Source organism: Plodia interpunctella, chromosome 1 (genome assembly GCF_027563975.2).
Source record: "Plodia interpunctella isolate USDA-ARS_2022_Savannah chromosome 1, ilPloInte3.2, whole genome shotgun sequence".
Classification (NCBI taxonomy): Eukaryota; Metazoa; Arthropoda; class Insecta; order Lepidoptera; family Pyralidae; genus Plodia; species Plodia interpunctella.
This window is the reverse complement of record NC_071294.1, coordinates 10448243-10467795: the sequence shown is the minus strand read 5'-3', so window position 1 is coordinate 10467795 and position 19553 is coordinate 10448243. Positions and strand designations below refer to the sequence as shown.

Genomic DNA, 19553 nt, shown 5'->3' with positions numbered 1-19553 from the left:
AAATTATTAGCATTTCGTATATTTTTAGGCAATTTGTTGTGCAATTAGTAGTGCAATAGGTGTTTTGCAATCTATAAATTCCTCAAGATAACATAGGCATGCTGCAAAGGGTCTTGGTAGCCCATAAATCAATGTTTAGGACCTGTGAGTTTTGAGACAAATGGAGTTTGCGTTACGCTTTCAAATTCAAATTCAAAATTCTTTATTCAATTTAGGATGATATACATCACTTATTGACGTCAAAAATTACTTAAATTAAGTCCGGCTTCCAAAGCGCAAGTGAAGAAAAAGCGGCGCAACAATCTTCACCGCAGCCTAAAGGGTGAAACAAATCGGTGAAACAACATGATGAAGATGTCAATGTGTTTTTAAAGTAGCTGCTGCATCGTTGTCATGTCGTTCCGAAATGCCAGTAGTTTGTAGCTTGTGAGGAATTACTTTGTAACATAAAATTTGACTTGAAAAAGTATCTGCGATGGTCTAATTTTTGAATAAATTATTTGATTTGATTTGGAACTCCACCCACAAAAGTCTGTCAATAATGGCAATAAACATGTCTTGACATAGACATGTTTATCTCTGTGTCAAATTTCATCAAAATCGGCCCATTCGTTTTCAAAAACGAAAAGATAAACTCAAGTTTATCTTTTATCTTCATAATATTAGTATGTTTATAAAATTCCCAGATTAAATTCCAGTATTCTGACCTCCTTGACTTGGCCAATGGTCATGGTTCGAAGCTAAATATTCAAAGGCAACGTCAAGCTTTAAGTAGAGGATAATATTAAGGCGTTGCTCGGACAGCTTGACATAATTATACTGGCATGATATTACGGCATAATAGCAAACTGGTGTGTATTGTTTATGGTTTGTTATAGCTGTATGTTATAACATGAGATTTGTTTATGTTTAGCATGATGGTAATAAGTAGGAATGACTACTTAATTGGGGAGTTGGCTGGGTAATAAATAAAATCCGCAAATAGATTATTATTATATATTGATATATATTTGCATATACGGATTGCTCTTTTTTTTTAAATGAAATGAAATATATTATAGTACTCCCCCAGTAAATATGCAAGTAAATATGTTTAGTTTTTGATTAACTACTTAGTTTAAGTAATTTTTTGACGTCAATAAGTGAGATATATCATCCGAATTTTTTTGAATTATGAACTTGTTGCAAATATTGTTTGACTTTTTTGTCATTTAAATTGATAAATTTTTACTATACTATATATAGTCTTGTTTAGTTGTTTCCAATTCTCATTATTATTTGGAATGATTTTTGACAAAATAATTTTTTGTTGATTGGAAATTTTTTGGATACACTTTTTGGATAATAGATATTATCTCTATATTTAATTATATAAAAAGCACTTGTCTTTGACGGTCTACTGAATAAAATAATCGACTCAATGATTTAAATGTATATTTTAGTTTTTTTAAAAACGAATAACAAATAAATTCTTCGTCTACTTTCAAACGATAATTAAAAAGTAATAGTCTCACAACACGATATGTTTTATGCACCTATCTTGGCGAGTAATATTGATAATCAATAAGAAATTCATTAAATCAACGTATGAGTGAAAGAAACTCGTACTCTTTATAGATTCGCCGGTGCATGATAAATGCAAGATGTTAATAAACTCTTATAAATGGAAATTTTTCAAATTAAATAAAGTTTCCTTAATGCACTGATTCAATATGTGCTTGTGTTACATAATTATGAGACTCAATAAGCTGCAATAATACACTAGCAAAATATAATTAAATACTGGTTTTCTCACGATTCTTCAACAGATGCATGTCATTGTATGGAAAATAACATCAGTCAGATTGGTATACAAAGCAAACTTATGTGCATTTACGAATAGGAATCGAACCGGGACCTTTCGGTTTGCAGACAGTCGTTGTAACCACTCGACCACCAAACCTTTTATAAAATTAGAACTTGTGTCTCCAGTAAAGCCGGCTTTGGAATATCGGCAAACACTTAGCTTTACTTGACGACGTACATTGCTGGTTTTTCCCTGGGATAATAATAAAAAACACATACGAACTCGGCAATGAAAATGTTCATTCGCGCGGCATACGATTGCGATGTATTCAAAATTATTTATTTAACTTAACTTACACTTAAAATACTTAAAACTAAGTCTACTGCCGACTGGTAAAGAAGCGGCGTAACAAACTTCACCGCAGCCTTTTCTCCAAAGACGTCAATTAACTAATATACATGTAGTATTATAGCATAGTGTGCAGGAGTCCTTATATCAAAGTTTGTGACAACTAGTCCCAGGAAGGAGCCAGACAGGGCGCCCCGATCTGCGGCCATTCTGCCGTCCACTTTGCATACTTTCTATTTCCGCTAGGTGGCGCTATTTGCAACGGGTACTACCTCGTGTTATGTAATATTGTTGTCCATAGTTGTCAACAAAACTATAAACTGTACTATTTTCAGTTTCTAAGAGGAATGAGAATACAGAACATCTGCTATGTAAATCTGTTGGATGGGCGATTTGAGTACATAGAGACACATATAATACAATAGAGAGAGATGCATGAAAATAGAGGAAGGATTTATAAATATAATAGTTTATAAGTTAAGGGTTTCGTGTCTAGGTACCTTTTGAGGTTTCCTAAAAAATTTTATTAATTGGTTACATTCTGATACGGTTTTTTTTTCTCGGAAAAATGTAATTCACAGTAGAAATGCTGTAACTGTCAAGTGTTTACCGTTAATATGTTATGTCTGCATGACATGCGCAAGCGCAAAATTTACACTTTTGTTTTGACTGTGCGATTTTAGAATTAACCTATGATGCCACCTGATGAAGTCACTTCGTCTTCTTTCATTAAATGATTTTCGCCTGTTTAATTATACGTGGAACGAAACACACTTAACATTCATTGAGTATATTTACAACAGAAAAAGCCTTAACTTCCATTATCTAAAGGATACTTTTTCCGATTGGCCCGGGTCTTGGATGTTTATCTATATATGAATATGTATATGTTATAAAATATAGTATCGTTGAGTTAGTATCCCATAACACAAGTCTCGAACTTACTTTGGGGCTAGTTCAATCTGTGTGATGTGGTCCTAATATATTTATATTTATATACTCGCGTAAAGCGAATATCCGCATTTAAAGACATCTCGTCAACGTAAAAGCCTATCCCTTCTCACTTGGACTGGCACCGTGCAAGTATCACTTTTACATATTCAATCATTGCATTGTATAAGCAAGCTTCCTGGAACAGCCGCCAGTCGTCTCCGTCGTGACACTTCCTCCTGAATATTTAGCACCTATGAAGCCCCTGACTCCTGACTATCTATATGCAAATTGAGAAAAGTGCTTTACACAATATTGTAAAAGATGTGATGGCCACTGGACCACCACCGCTAAAAACCGCCTGTGAAACGAACGGTCCCAGGTTCGAATATTTTTTTAAGTTTAAAAAGAAAACTTATTGCTAACGCGTTCACTGTTCCCATTAGCCGACTGTTAGTTTAAGAGTAGTTTTTTATAAAAATAAATAAATGTTTTGTGTGTCTCAAAAAGGCGAAATTAATTTATGATGTTGGTTGCTTCTGTTTCGACTGTATTATCTTGCAAATTATGTTAAACGACCGATTTGCATGACAATAACGAAGAGACGACACGCGTAGGCGGTCGGTGGCTTTACAAGTTGGTCCGGTTGCTGCTTACCACATATTGTTAAATATGAATTTGAAATATTAGTGAGTTTAGAAAATGGAGAAAAGGACAGAGAGATGTAATTGGCCAGGTCAAAGCTCACTCACGGCACGCGGTTTAAGAGCGTTAAAATGGTGAATATATGTTTTATCACCCTCACCATAAAAATCACATTATATAGTGATATAATACCTTATATATTTTAAAGCTATGCTTTTTCTTAGATACATATTACAAATTGAAGGCGGTGGTGTAACAGTTGAGACGCCCGCCGTGGATCGAAAGGTTCCAGGTTCAAATCCTACTCGTGCCAGATGAGTTTGTATACCAATCTGACTCATGCTTCCGGAAGGAAAGCATAGTGAGGAGATCTAAATAGTTGATGTGAGTGTGTGTAAAATGGAGAAGGCATTGGCAAACCATCCCATTATTAGTGCCAAGAAAATTGTTGTGTGAGTTTCATTCCACGTAATGACCAGCCTTTAGCCATGAGGAATACGACTATGAAGAAGACATTACAAATTAAAGAAAAATATTATAACCCATTGCTCATTGGTTGGCCAAAGAAATTACATTTAATAGTACTTAAATATATCTAATAGTAGACTTCACAAAAAGCAGGTTACTATATGTAATTTTACTAAATTACTATAGGTGCAAAAGGCCTATTTTTAATGGAAAGTGGTGAAATCTGGATCGATACAATTAAGTTCAGTACTTATCAGAATATAGTGCCATATGACGCAAAACGTCATATCGTGTATTTGGTTATGTGCTTGTTACTTGTAACTAGCAATTGATGGACCGACATGCACAGGCTGTTCTGATTTTAATATGGGAAGTTATCACAGATCAATAATGTGGACTACATAGCCGTTGCTATTAGTGTTTGATCTCGAGTCATTAACTACTTCTGTCTATTCTTAGCCTAAAATGTTAATCTGTTGCATTGTTTTCATGCGATGGCCAAGTCGATATATTTATTTAAAACCTAAAAAATAATAATACTGACATGATAATAACTTACGTAATAACTTACGACAAAAGGTCCCTTAAGTAGGGACTAAATAAATTAATCGACTTGATATTACATGGATCTCACAACTTTTTACGGTAGAAAAAGCTGAGCTTTTTAGTAGGGTTTTTTACAGCATGTTTTTGATGGCATAGAGAATTACTCCACCGACAGGAGTATAATATAAGGAATAGAATATAAGGAATATAGATTTTGTGTTATATTTTTATTTAGGTTTGTATACTGATAGTCTTTTTATTTGAATTCGGTAGACCAAAATATTCCAAATAAATCATCCTGTTTATGTGTTTATATTATGAACTCCGACAAGCGACAAATCAAATTAATCGATGGCACTGGGTCACGCACAGTACTCTACATTGGCACATTTTAGGGCACGGAAGGCAAGAAGAATTGAACATAAATGTTGTACAGTCAACATCAGAACATCAACATACCCACAGTCATTGTAAATTCGCCATTATTACCTCGACGTAAAGATCCATCGAGAGAACTTGACATGCGGTCGACTATACACACCCACAGAGTATAATGAAGTAAATATCTATAATATTAATTGATATAATACATTATCTGAATTCTAGTGTATATTAGTTTAGCCTCTATATAATATATCCCGGTTTTCTATGAAAAATAACTGCTCCCGTGGAAAATATACGCGGGCGAAGCCGCGTGTAACAGCTAGTATTTAAATAAATGTGCTATGTGAATTTTGAAAAGTTCCCCATCTTAAATTTTGTTTACCTCGTGAGAGGTACTCAAAGCTGGTCTTCCCATGGGACCTTTCGAGTTACACGTACGGATACTCGCAACTGATTATTAAAATTGAGGGAACTAAATATGAATTGGGTATTAATAGTGCTACCTATCCAAAAATAAAAAAAAATTGAACGACGACCTTAAATGCATAATCATGATTTAAAAGTCCCGTGTAAGCACTACTACTAGACCGCTGATATGACTGAAAAAGCGTGACACGTTGGTGCACGAATTTTGACAGGTGAACGTTTTGCGTCTTAGCTAGTGATATACTATATTACTATTGTAAATTTAGTCTATAATCATTCATACTCTGAATTTTGTATATAATAAGGTAGAAGATAAATAACATATTTTGGACATGTTTGGTTATTGTTAGAGGTTTTTGTTGGAGAAATTCGAAATTTTGATGCAATTTATATCTATATATTTTTATATATCTTTAAACGATAAACATAATATGAAAAATATGCTGTGCTGTTTGTAGAACATCTCAAGGTCAATTTTATTAAATGTTTAATACTACAAAGTGACTTTCGTCAAAAACAAATGTTTACACTCCTGTAAATTAAGCACTAAGCATTAATCTACTTTTGCTATCAGATTCTGCACTCACCCATTTTTAAGTACAGATATGAGCATTAGTCAGTTGTTATCTGCAATGTTCTTGCCTTCAGCATTGCCTAGTGTCTTTATCTTCACCTTCCTTGTGTGGCTTCCTTCCTTCCAGGAAGTAGGGCGTGACCTCGTTGATATGATTTCTGAGGTATGGTTGTCTCGATACACATTATTTATTGATCTTCAATACATGCTTCTTCTTTGAGAGTTATAGTTTGTTTGGCATAACTTTATTGTGTAAACTTATTTGAAAAATTAACAAACAATTACATACTACAGTAATATTTTAGAGGCATTTGGTTCTCACTCTCGGATAGGAGCACTCCATGTTTTCCCCGGAATGTCGTATGAGGAGCTACCCGCTGCCATAGGTGTCAACAGCGTTTCCAATGAGGATTGACGTCAGGCCAACGGCCGGTTGTAAAAATCTTCGCAATTTCATCGAAATGTTGAAATTAGTTTTTTACGCGGACCTCATTGCTGCGAACGATATCACGCGAGGATGAGAAAACTGATTTTTTTCTAGTTCAACTATCCGCATGTGCAGGTCTGTGTAATCCCGTAGTGTATAACTCAAAAATCAATTAATCTATACTCTAATTAAAACTGGAGTTATATTTCCCAACACTAGACTATAATTTGATAACAGGGTAACGATTCTAATAACTTAAGCCCTGCTCCTTTAACCCCAACTTTCTCCCGCTCTTATAGGGCAATGGCAACCTGAGACAGTGACCGACTGAACTACGCCCAAATTAAATATACTACAGACGGTTACAAGATTTTGTCTTGAACAGACCAGCAAATTATGTATGGACCTACTATTAGTGCCACTTCCGCCTGGTCCTGGCAGAAGGGGAAAATCATGCCGAAGGACGTGCGAGGTGAAAAAAAAAACATAAGGGGGATTTTGGGCACCGACTCATAAATGTATGAAGAGGATATTTTTTTTTTACGGCTTAAATAAAATAAGTACTACCATAAAAACATTTCTTTCCCTCATCAACGCGTTTGGGCCGCCTTGAACCCCTGAAACTCATTTTCAGCCTAAATCAACCTTAACATTTACAAGATCCTGCTGAGATTTTACGGCCGCCTGCCTAACGTCGACCCTCCTTGAAAATACTATTGCTGCTCAGCCGCCAAGGTTATGTGTACCCTTCTTGTACGACCTCCACGGGAGGATGGTCCGCCCTAGAATACTAGGGCGGAACCACACGCCACAACCACAACAGCGTATAGATTAGTCGTCCTGTGTTCTCCTTAGTTTATTCCCTGGTCAAGTAGAGCTTATCACCCTGCGGGCATCAGCGGGTCACGGGTCTGACGTTGCTGGGTTTTATTGTGGCTCCACTAATCCAGTGCAAGTTGTTAAGCGTTTAGTGGATGCTCTCTGTCTCGTCTGAACGTTACGTTTTCTTGGTTCCTTCCTCAGCCATAGACCCATGCATCCTAAAAATAAACAACTAAATCCTAATTAATATTTATAAATGCGAAAGCATTCACGCTCTCTATCTACTCAAGCGAAATTTCAAGAAGATTGGTTGAGTAGGTAAAGTGTAAAGAGGTAACAAACAAACTTACTTTCGCATTTATAATATTAGTTGGGATTGGGATACTTAAGTTTGGATTGTATGTACCGAATAGCTTGAATGGTAATTTTAATTGTTTAAATGCACAATGAATTTGCAAAGACACAGCATAGTAAATATCGGTTGCAGGGCTTCGACGCTCAATGGTGGAGACACAATCAACCGGGAAAACGATAATATGAAAGACAGTAAAATAAAAAATCATTAAGCTACCACACGCGTTGCATCTTGGTTGCAGCGGAAATCATATAATGTGTACAGCGTTCTATCATGCTGCGTGCTGCGTGCGCTGTTAGCTAGGCAATTAGCTGTTTATTAATACAAACATTATACGGGAATTAGATAATATATGGCCATTTAAACGATCCCCTGAGTGGATCATAAAAATGGAATATAATATGGAGATGTGTTGCTGATAAAAGGATTTAAAATATTTTTATTTATACGTCAGTAATTAAGCTGGGATTGTTGAAAATACAAAATCTCACACGAACAAGAAGGTAGGCATGGTGGAGTTACTGCCTGTAGCGTTCAATCGTTCACTGGTACTGTCGGAAAGAAATGTATGGAAATGGGATTATTTATTGTTCACTTGAAACTGAACCTTCGGCTTTTTTTTCACCTTAGAGACATATTAAGACATACATTACAGACATAAATGTTATAAGCTATAGATCCGTTTCGGTGAAACACTATCCGCTTTATTAATAAGAAACATTTAATTCTCTGATTAGGCTTGGGATAGCTTTTCTTTGTTTTGTCCCTCTTTCTTTTTCAGTATTTGACATTGAAAGAACGAGACAATACAAAGAATAACTATTCCGAGGCTAATAAGAGAATAACGTTTTTATTAATAAGGGAGTATAGGTACACACAAATATACAAGGAATACAAGAATCGCTCGAAAAGATTGAATTTTTCTCAATCGGGGACACGCTTGATCAATCTGTGGATATACTTGTCAGTGAATCAAAGTACCTCAATGAGTATAATGGGTCTTCATCCGACTATTTAACTTGCTTTCTCATGACAACTGAAAGCGTACACTTCATTATAACACATTCTTGATTCAGCCGTCATTACGGTATGACAAAAAATCCGGCGTTTTAATTGATTTTGCACCTGCGCCCGCGCTGTAATTACGGCAGTATGATTAGAGGCTCCAGGGAGGCTGCTGTTAGAAAGTGGACTTAGCCTGTGGCAATGACAAGTCTATGGTGTGTTTTTTTAAATCACATGTATCATAAAATAAATAATAAATATACAGGAACAAATTACACAGATTGAGTTAGCCCTATAGATAAAAGAAATAATGGTAAATCTGAAATAGAACACCAAAACACAGATAAAACACAAGAGCACGTCACCGATGTTTTATTAATAATACAAGTTCATTTGTTAGACAAATTAAAAAAAACCCGACTTTTAATATTTATTTCGCTACTACTTTTGAACGGCTGAACCGATTTTCATAAAACATGGCTAAGAACACTCGAGATAAAATTATCAATGACACACAAAAAAAAAACTAAACGAAAATGGGTTCATCCGTTTGGGAGCTACGATACCAAAGATTGATACACAGACACAGTCAGACACTACACACATACACAGACAGACACGTTAAACTTATAACACCCCTCTTTTTGCGTCAGGGGTCAAAAATGGCATTAAAAATGATTTATCAATATTTTTTTGATGCTATCAAAATTTGAGTAAACATGTTTCCTAAACCAAAATAGACAAGCTCTTGGATTTTATATGCTCTCTAGATGATACGATTAGTTGATTTTACGCAACACAAGATAATATTGCATAGAATTAGCATACAATACCCGATATTTTGTTTATCGACTCATACAAGGCGTATGAGCGTAAGGCGTCGTGTTCAATTCTCTTTGTCATTAGAGTGTTCAATCGCATTGAGTATATGTAATTTTTCTTACGCATTATGTGATTAAATTCTACATCGGATGGTCGAGAACGTGTTTTAGAAATCAAGAGTAATCACAGGCTGGTCAATGATACTCTCTGTGATTGGGGGTTTTTACTTGCTAGATCCGATTTCAATGCTTAAATTGTAAGTTTCCACGATTCGTTTCCAGAAGTTTGCTTGTTTTAGTGTAAAGATTATGACACTATCGGAAGTCTCTTTCTCTCATCTTCTCGTGCTCTATGTGGTCTTTGGGGCTGTGATGACGCGAATCCATCAATGTTATGTATCCCTTAGTCGCCTCGTATGTCACCCACGATAGGAGGACCACACGCCATTACTGTGGTATTAAACTGTCAGACCGATTCTTTTGATTTTATTTTATTTGATAATGTTTTTTCAAGTTAATATAAATATCGATCTGTATGGAAAATTAATTAGCTTAGGCGTAGATTATCCTACTATGGTTTACAACTGGAACATAAAGTTTAATAGTTAAATAACTCGTTTAAAAATAGGTTGTAAATGAGACTACTAATTGAAGCAAGTAAAATTGTAGTCATAACTGTGAAGCATAACTTAAAATGCAATTATCCTACGAGTCTAATTAATAACTAGACGTCTCCTGTAATTCCATCTCGTAGGCCGAGGAAAAATTGACGCAATCTGACATAAAGCCTTAACCGTTCCATTAATCTTGTTTCTAAACTCGCATAATGACTAGTTCACATTGGACGAGCAGAATGGCGAGTGCCGAGTGCATGTGAGAAATTTCTAGAAGAATTTAGTTGAGTAGATAATGCTGGAAGTGGTGTCGAATAAAAATCAAACTACTTTCGCATTTGTAATTGTTTGGACTGCAGCTTTATAGAAGAACGAAAGACGATGCGATATCATACATTAATTTGCGCAGTTCGATCAACCGAAATAATTACTGTTGTTGGGTTATCTTGAAAATGTCGACAGCTTCAGTAGGCTTAACCAAACTACGTTTCCGCCTGGGTCCGTGGGAATTTCGGCATTAAAAGTATCGTATGTATTATTCCAGGTTATATTCTACCCGTGTACCTAATTCAAACATACATCATACAATACAATCATACAAACATACATCCTAACAAACTTTCGCATTTATAATACAAGTAGATCAGGTAAGTGCTGTCCTGAATTTACTAGCATGCTAATTTTGTAATTAGCAGCAATCGACCAATATGAGCATTACGTTATGGGTGCACCGTTGCGTGTCATAGACGGGAGCGGTTGTATTCAGATCGGTTGGGAAACAGCTTTACAATGCTACGGTTTGTTCCAACCACTGCGTCTGTAAGCCTGACCATTGGGATTGGGCAAATGACAACACTCATTTTAGGGAATTTATCATAAATCAAAGTAAGATTGAGAGGAAACGATTATATAAGTTGGTCTATAACAGTAGACTTTGATTGAATTAGATAATTTTTTGCAACAGTAATAACTATTATTTGTTTATATTCATAATTATATAGTATTATGATTGCTAATTTTATTAATAGAATTACCGTCAAAAAGTTTAGGATCAAATTATCGTGCTGTATTATTAAGATCAACGCGTAAGGACTTCAGGACATTATGCGTATTATTTATGAATTATTCTAGTGACCTGTCGTAGCTCCAGACTTTTATATAATTCACTAGATGTTGTCCGGGGCTTTGCTCCCGTGGGAATTTTGACATAAAATATAGCCTATAGAAATCTTGGATAATGTACCTTTCTTATGGTCAAAGAATGTATGAAATCGGTTCGGTAGTTTCGGAGATTACCCGCCTCAAACATACAAAGTCACAAACTCACAAACGCTTACCTTTTTACAATGATAGTATAGATAAGAACCCTGTGTTGTTGTGCTATAAAACTAAATTAATAGCAATAATTTTATAGCACTGCAGTGTATTCGACAGAACTATCTGAAACCAACTATAAAATGTAATTATAGTGTTACAGTTACAGTTAAAGTACACAGTCACCAATAGTTACAGTGTATGTCTATGTGTGTCAAATATAAGTATTTTACTAACAAAGCCATGCCGAGATTGTCGAGTTACGAGAATATCTAAGAACTTACTTCATCAGAAGCCTATGTTGCTCTGCAATAAAACAAAGGCCTTATGCATATAGGTTGGGTAATGGTGGCACAATGGTTCCGTCCCGTTCCAATAGCTGCCCGTGATAGTCATGGTGGATGGTCGGATTGCCTGATGAGCGGGTTGCTTCATATCTTGAATAAGTTATTAGCTTTTATCTTGCTCAGCATGAAACTAATATATCTATCTAACGATGATTCTTGTTCGACTACGTGTATGTACTTTAAATTTAATAAAGTTTTGTAAGTTGATTCGGATTTAATGAATAAAGAATTATAAGAATAAGAATAATTTATTTCTCATATATCTATCTCATCTATCTCAAATAACAAATGATCCCACACTAGGCTAGGCCTGTCTCGTGGGCATCGAGTACGAATCGTTACATTTAACAAACAAAAACATTGCGCGACAAAATGGGAAAAAAATATATAACTAAATTAATGTGTACTGCTAACTATTAACCATTTCAAAATGTTAATTGTTTTTGTACAGAATCCAGGAGAAGAAAAGAGGAGAAATCCATTAAGACCGTATGCTTTAGTTTTTAATATGTAATTATGCACACTATGTTATATTAAAAAGTAACGCACGAACTCAACTTAATATTAATACACAGTTAATCAATTTGTAATCTGAAAAAAATATTCTGACACATTTCAAATGGATTCTTGGTAAGAATGATGACAATAATCCTTCTAGTTACTCTATAGGTTGTCTGTTATATAATGTTGTCGAGAAAGGTTAAACCACTGTAATAGTTTGTAGGTGAGGGGTCACATCAAATTTAATGCTAAAAACCATAGATGTAAACAATAAATTATAGAGAAGATTTTACGACAAGCAGATAAATTATGAGTATATTTATTTAAATTTAAAAACAATGTACATACTACATAATAATCGTAAGTTTATGAATGTATCTTAAATTATAAGTATAAATCAATAGAATCATGAAAGTGTCACTGATTCTGGTCAATTGAATTTGAAGTATTTGGCATTAACATCCAAAACAATTTAATCATTTGCTTTGACATTCAATAACTAATTGTATTTTCCCAATTGTATCCTTTTTTACACATATTAATGTGTACACGGTACACATATTAATGTGTACCGTGTTAAACAAGTATTTATTAAAATAGGTACATGATTACAAGCGTTTGTCGACTCCAAAGTTTGCGGTTTTAATATAAGGTAGTTTATAAGGTAGTACGTAATCTTAATAGAGTATTACATACATTTGTAGTACAATCTGAGTCTGTCTTCTAGGTTTTTCTAATACCTTATATAAAATAACGTGTATTATATTTTTATTTAGTTTGGGTTGTGTTTCTTTAAATTCATATTCTTAATCTTGATTTTCTATGTTCAAAACTAGAACGTAATATTACACCACTCATACCCTAATCTAATGCAGTCATCAATATTGTATGTTACATATTACTAGATCCATATATAGAACGCTTTCGCTTCCACTTTAGGCCGCAGACAGAGGTAATCTGGTTATGCAAGTGTAGTCCCACAGACAATGCTACTGTATGGATGGGACTGATAGCTTATTTTGGCAGAATTTTCGCTACTGTTATGTCATGGCGTGTCCTCGGCGTGTCATGCACAGATGCGTATATCTATAGCGTCTGTATAAATTACTTTTTACTTATGAAAGGTATTGCTGTCAGGTTCTAAATATGTTCCAAAGCTTCAGCTGCTACTTCAGGGATACTACTGGGTTCATAGATTTAGAAAGGGCCCCGCGCTGACTGAGTTATACTACTATCGACATGACTACAGAATTTATGTTGCATTCAGGTTTTTAAGTTAATAGAATTGTAGAAAGAAAAAATATAAGCGACGACTCATTGCGTGTACGCAATGAGTATTGTCGAATGTATTCGAGGCAGTTCTATGCTGGCTGGACACAAGAAAGGTATTCTTTGAATATTTCAAAGTTCTTCAGAAGGTTATATGATTGTTGCAGTTGGTGGTAAACCTGGCCATTGTGATCTACCGCGCGCTGGACTACACGCACTCTGAGGATGAAGAGCGTCTCATATCTCCGGACCTAGAGGGTCTCATCACGGAGATGACCGGCTGCGATGAAGCAGGTAACATCTTTGCTTTATTTTTCTTCTTAATGTGTTGACGTTAATGTGAGGATCAATACGATGCCCCTGACTGGCACAGAATTTTCTGTAGTTGTTTAAAAAGAAATTGTTTTACAAGGAGCATTTGTTGGTTTCGTTTGTTGAACATAGGTGTAGCGAGTACGGGTTTTTCTAATAGAAAAAACAATACATATAATCTAATATTATATTTGTCTCCCTGTTGAACCTTCTCGATTATACTATTATTTTGGTAATTCCTAGATTAACGCTGATTGTATATAACATACCTATAAGTACTCATACAATGTCAAAAAGGTAACCAATTCTATATGCTTGGAATTAAACTAGTTCCACTTTAATTGGAAATAATGCTATAGGATACGGTGTAAGAGAAACTGAAATAATTTCCTGACTGAATGCAATAACTCCTTTTAAAATTAGCTCTGTAACTAGACAAACCCATGTATCTGCCAATTTGACCACGTATCATGGTTTAATCGCAACATGGAACAAAATGTGGCAAAACAGAAATGGCGCGTCATTTACGATTACCTGATTACGTCTCCGGTTAATAAGGCGTTAAAGCCGTCCTTTGTAGTTCTCAAGAAGACGCTTTATTATCCAAATCTAGATAAGTATTATGTGAGAATAACTATTTACCAAATGTTCGGTAATATATTAAGCATTGTTAAAAATTAAATGTCAATCAACAACAAAAAGATTATGATTACATAAATTGATTTATTACGTATTGCTTCATGCAGATTGGGAATTTAGGGGTATTTTGATCCTAATAATTTTAACCTTTTGAGATTATTTTTCTGTGATCGTCTAGTTTGTTTGTACTAGGTAACTGTATTGTCAAAATAAGTTTATAAATTAAAATTAATACAAGATTGCACTTATAACATGTTGAAACTTTTAAAGTCTCCCGGCGATAGGTTGGCGATGGGACGTCTTTGTTAATAGCTTTTGGTCTCTTAGTGCAAGAAGCTGCATATCTGTAATTTTATTTTACTATTGCAACTGCGATAAAATGCACAATGGGAGCTTTCGGCTTCCGAGTCGGCGCTTAGTTTTCTCTGCACTGAACTTTCACCCTATTGACCTTTCCGCAGTCACGTCCGACGAACGTGAATCGAATGGATGCTTAATCGAAAAGCATTTAATTTTGTTTACTACTATTCATTGTCTGAATGTCGTCATTGAATTTCATAGATTAGTATAATTGATCAGCTAGCTCTGTCTGTGTTCAATAGATATCATTTTGGTCTAGAACTAGAGAATGAAAATATAACGTAGAAATTGAAGAAAGTCGTGTCTACGGCGACACGACATTTTTACGGCACCATTTGTTTGCTTTATAGTTTATTACTAAAATGTATACTTTAAAATGTTCATTGAATATTCTAATGTTTAATAAGCATTATTTTTTAATAATACAAAACGGGATAAAAAGTACCCTGTGTTATCTTCCAGGTTATATTCTATCCGTGTACTTATTTCATAACCATCCATCCAGTAAGTTTTGCGTAAAAGAGTAACAAACATATAAACACACATACATCCACACAAACTTTAGCATCTATAAATATTAGTTGGGTTGGCTTTGTACTTATATGTCAAGAATTTAAAGCTCTTAAGATTAATTTTAAGATTCCACATACAAAATAACGATATTTCAAGTAGGCACGCAACGGGACCCACACAGTTCGCGTGACCTCCTCAAACAAACACACGCACAAACTCGCAAGAAAACAATTAGTGTCGACCTGGATTAGAACCCGCACCACGACAATAGGAATAGTCGAGTATTGTCGATGATTCCCATGCAAATACTGAAAACTGGGCCTCAATGGTATCGCTAAGTAGTAAAGTAACAGTACAGATTAAATAGCTGATAAAAATGACAGGTACGTCATTGTCCCTGAATCCCTTCTTTTATACTTCTTCTTTTTGGAAAGTCGAAATCATAATATTATTCAAGTTTTTTCCCAATACGTGTGGCTACTTACGTACCAGTCTAACTTCATCATTCAACACAGACTTTTAAACTCTCTCAGTAGAGTTTAAAATTCTGTGTTTTTGTATGATCCATTATTGTATGTATTTCCTAAAAGTAGCGTAACCCCAAACAATTTAAAATTCCGGATTTAAATCTCCGGATGGTACTTGGTTCAAAGGCTATCAATTGCTATCCAACAAGGAAACGCAGCTAGCGTTATGGGTACTTTTGAACCGGGTACAATTCGGGTCGGCATTTTTGATTGACTTTGTAATTGTTTATGTTTTATTTTGTTTTATTATTTGTATTTTTAATAAATGAATATTTAGTTTGTTGATTTAAAATTAAGAAAAAAGATTTTTAACATTACAATGTTAATGTAAACTTCGCTATAAACTCTCAATGTTAAAAACAGCAGGCGGCGCCGTTATACCAAAACTATTAAAAGTAAATAAGTTTTTAAAAGGCAATACAGCCATAACGGGAATTGGTCCGCACGTACACAAGGATTGGTCCGCACGTAGGGCCAATGGAGGCCCATTAGGCAAAATTATATTTCAATTTAGTGGACCCACGGTAGTAACAAAGCATTCTGAAAACATTGAAATATCTAAAAGACATGATTTTTATCGCCGCCATATACTTACATCAAGAGTACACTTTTAAAAAAGATCTTAATAATATTTTATTTTGTATAATTAGACGCAAACTTTGAACCAGTAATTAATTAATTGGTAGCTTATTACTTTGGCCTTGGTACGTATAAGCTAAAAACCCAAACTCGCTTGAGCACACAATAATCCTTATTGTAAGTATGCATATAAAATGTATTATACATATAACTTAAAACTAAATAGGTAAACAAGAAAATGTGCAAAAGGCGGCCCTTATCATTAGCCATTTCGTCCAGAAATCTTGAAGAGGAAGAATAGTAGTGCGGGTCATATTAAGGTCAAAAACATCTTAAAGATGAGAACACAATGATAATTATATTTATTGACCGAATGTTAATGTTGTCAAATCGAATCTAGGTTTAAATTAATATTGTTGATACGTTACATTATGTACCTACTTATTCATGCACTTACAAGCTGATGGTATTTCTAGGTATGTTATTAATTCTGATTGCCATAGTAGCAATATTATCCGATACGAAATGGATGATTGATCCAGGCGTAGGCTTATCTTTAGATTAGTTTCTTTGAATAGTTTTGTTTTTCTACGATTAGATATTGAGCTGTTTTTGCCGTGAACATCTAATAGGTATCTAATTGATTTGCTCATAGACCATAATAAAAATATTTTTTTCCTGTCCACTACACCTCAGTCCGACTTCTGCTTTTTCTATTTTAATCTAGGAGTACATGCATAGTACATACATATTAAAATTCATGAACTTTTGAGGATGACTGTGAAAGGCTAAGGGAATTTCGAGAATTAGGTCGCAATGCGCGAATTTCTTCAAGTGGCCTAAACCTTCACTTTTTTCCACCTAAAGGTTAGCTGGAAAAAATTGCTTTTGAAATAAGTGCGCCTTTGCGCTCATTTATTTTTAAATACCTTAGGTAAATGATACAATAATTGAAATAGAATAAAACTAAATAGTTGCTGGCTACTTGTAAAAAAAAGTTTCTAAAGTAGATACCTCAGGTGTAATAAGATGATATCAGCATCGTAATTACGGGTAAGTGTGCACAATGGAGAAAATTCCAACATTTAAATATTCCCACCACATTCCAGCACAATGTTCCGTTTGAAGTTTCCGTTCATTCTGTTTTTGAATCTGACTTATACTTCCATCTCTATTAATTTTATCTTGCTAGATAAGGACGCAATTCGGAGAACGTATTCTGTTGTCAGACCTCCAAATTTGCTGACACGATTCTCATATAAAAATGTAAGTATATCCTCAATTTAATACAAAAAATACTACATTAATAGTGCAGACCTAGAGCTACAAGTTGAAATGATAAAATTAGTTTATATAATTTACTAATTATGTTTTATAATTTCAAGTGAATTGTACTCATCAAAGTCGAACTCTTTTGATTATGAGTGCAATTTACTTGGAATTTTTTGTTTCTAAAGGTTAGATAAGTATTAAATGTAAAATCTGTTTCATTTTGTTGGTTGTTGCTAAGTTACTTGTTTACGATACGATACAATCAACCATTCCAGGATCTTGTTTTTATATTTTACAATATAATTACTCATCACTTCTGACCGCCACTGCGATACATTATTCCAATAGGTCATGTCCCAGAACACGAAATTTTCTGTTACCAAATTGATTGGACATGATGACTACTCATCTTGGAAATTCGCAATAAAATTGTTACTGATTCGTGAAAAATGTCTGAAATACACGCAAACACTTCCAGAGAAGGACAATACAGAAGAAATTGAAAAGGATCAAGAGGCTTTTACCTTGATTTGTCTTCATTTGGAACCTCAACTCTATCCGTATGTGCAAAATCTTTCGTATACTAAAGAAGTGTGGGATGCGTTGGCAGCCATTTTTGAGGATAAAGGAATTAATAGACGAATAAATTTAATGAATTCTCTCTTGGATGAAAAGCTGGAAAATCATAAATCGATGCATCATTACGTTCAAGCGGTCATGAGTCACGCTCAAAAGCTGAAGGAGATAAATCAAAGTTTCGATGATGATTTAGTTGCTGTGGTACTTTTAAGAGGTTTGCCTGATATTTATCGCCCATTGCGGATGGCTTTAGAGCACTCAGGGATGAAACTTACCTCAGAAAATGTTCGGCAAAAGCTTTTACAAGAAGATTCGGTTCAGAGCTCTTCTAAGGATTCTTCGCCTATAAATTCAGCTTTAGTAACAAGGAAACAACATAAAAATTCAGTAAAGTGTTTTAAATGTGGGAAGCAAGGTCACAGAAAAATAAACTGTCCAGAAATGAAAAAGGATGCAAAAAGAGAAAATGTATCAACGGTTTCTCCGAGCTCGAAGAAAGTTGGATTATATTGTTCGCTGTCAGTCCATAATTCATTTAATCCCTCGTTGTGGTATTTGGATAGTGGAGCTTCAAATCACATGAGTTTTCAAAAGCACTGGTTTAGAGACTTTAAGGTTACTGATAACAATGTTGTGACATGTGCGAATGATGAGAAAATGTCAAGTACAGGTATGGGTGACATTTTGGTAAGTTTAAAAGGAGTTTTGTTACCTATAAGAGATTGCTCATATGTACCTGATTTGCGAGTTAATCTGTTGTCTACTAGTAAGTTGGTACAGAAGGGTTGGAAAGTGGTTTTTGATTCTGATGGTTGTAAGTTGATTCACTCATCGATGGGCCAAATTACGAGTAAACTTGTGGTTACTGCTAGTGAAGTCTCGGGTATCTATATGTTGGATGACTGTTTTCCTGTTGTAGATGGGGCTTTGGCTACGGTTCAAGTTGAGGACTCGTTGGCGCTTTGGCATCGGCGGCTTGGGCATGTAAATTTAGGTGATTTACGCAAGCTTCCAAGTATCGAAGTTGGAGGAAAGAGTGTAATGGAACCGTGTGTCGCTTGCATTAGAGGTAAGGCGCACAGATTACCTTTTCCAAGGAGTGAGGCAGAGCGAGCTAGTGACAAACTTGGTTTGTTACACGCGGATTTATGCGGTCCAATGTCTGAACATTCGTATGGAGGTGCTCATTA

At 34.9% G+C, this 19553-nt stretch overlaps 1 protein-coding gene across 5 annotated transcripts in view; it reads left to right on the top strand.

Moving 5' to 3' along the window:
- The window catches only part of spir (spire), a 167671-nt gene that overhangs the window by 91739 nt on the left and 56379 nt on the right, over positions 1-19553 (top strand). For all 5 annotated transcript variants that reach the window (XM_053747696.1, XM_053747686.1, XM_053747708.1 and 2 more), the window contains exon 3: positions 13750-13876. In XM_053747696.1, the coding sequence (XP_053603671.1) occupies positions 13750-13876 (127 nt within the window). The remainder of the gene's footprint in view (positions 1-13749; positions 13877-19553) is intronic.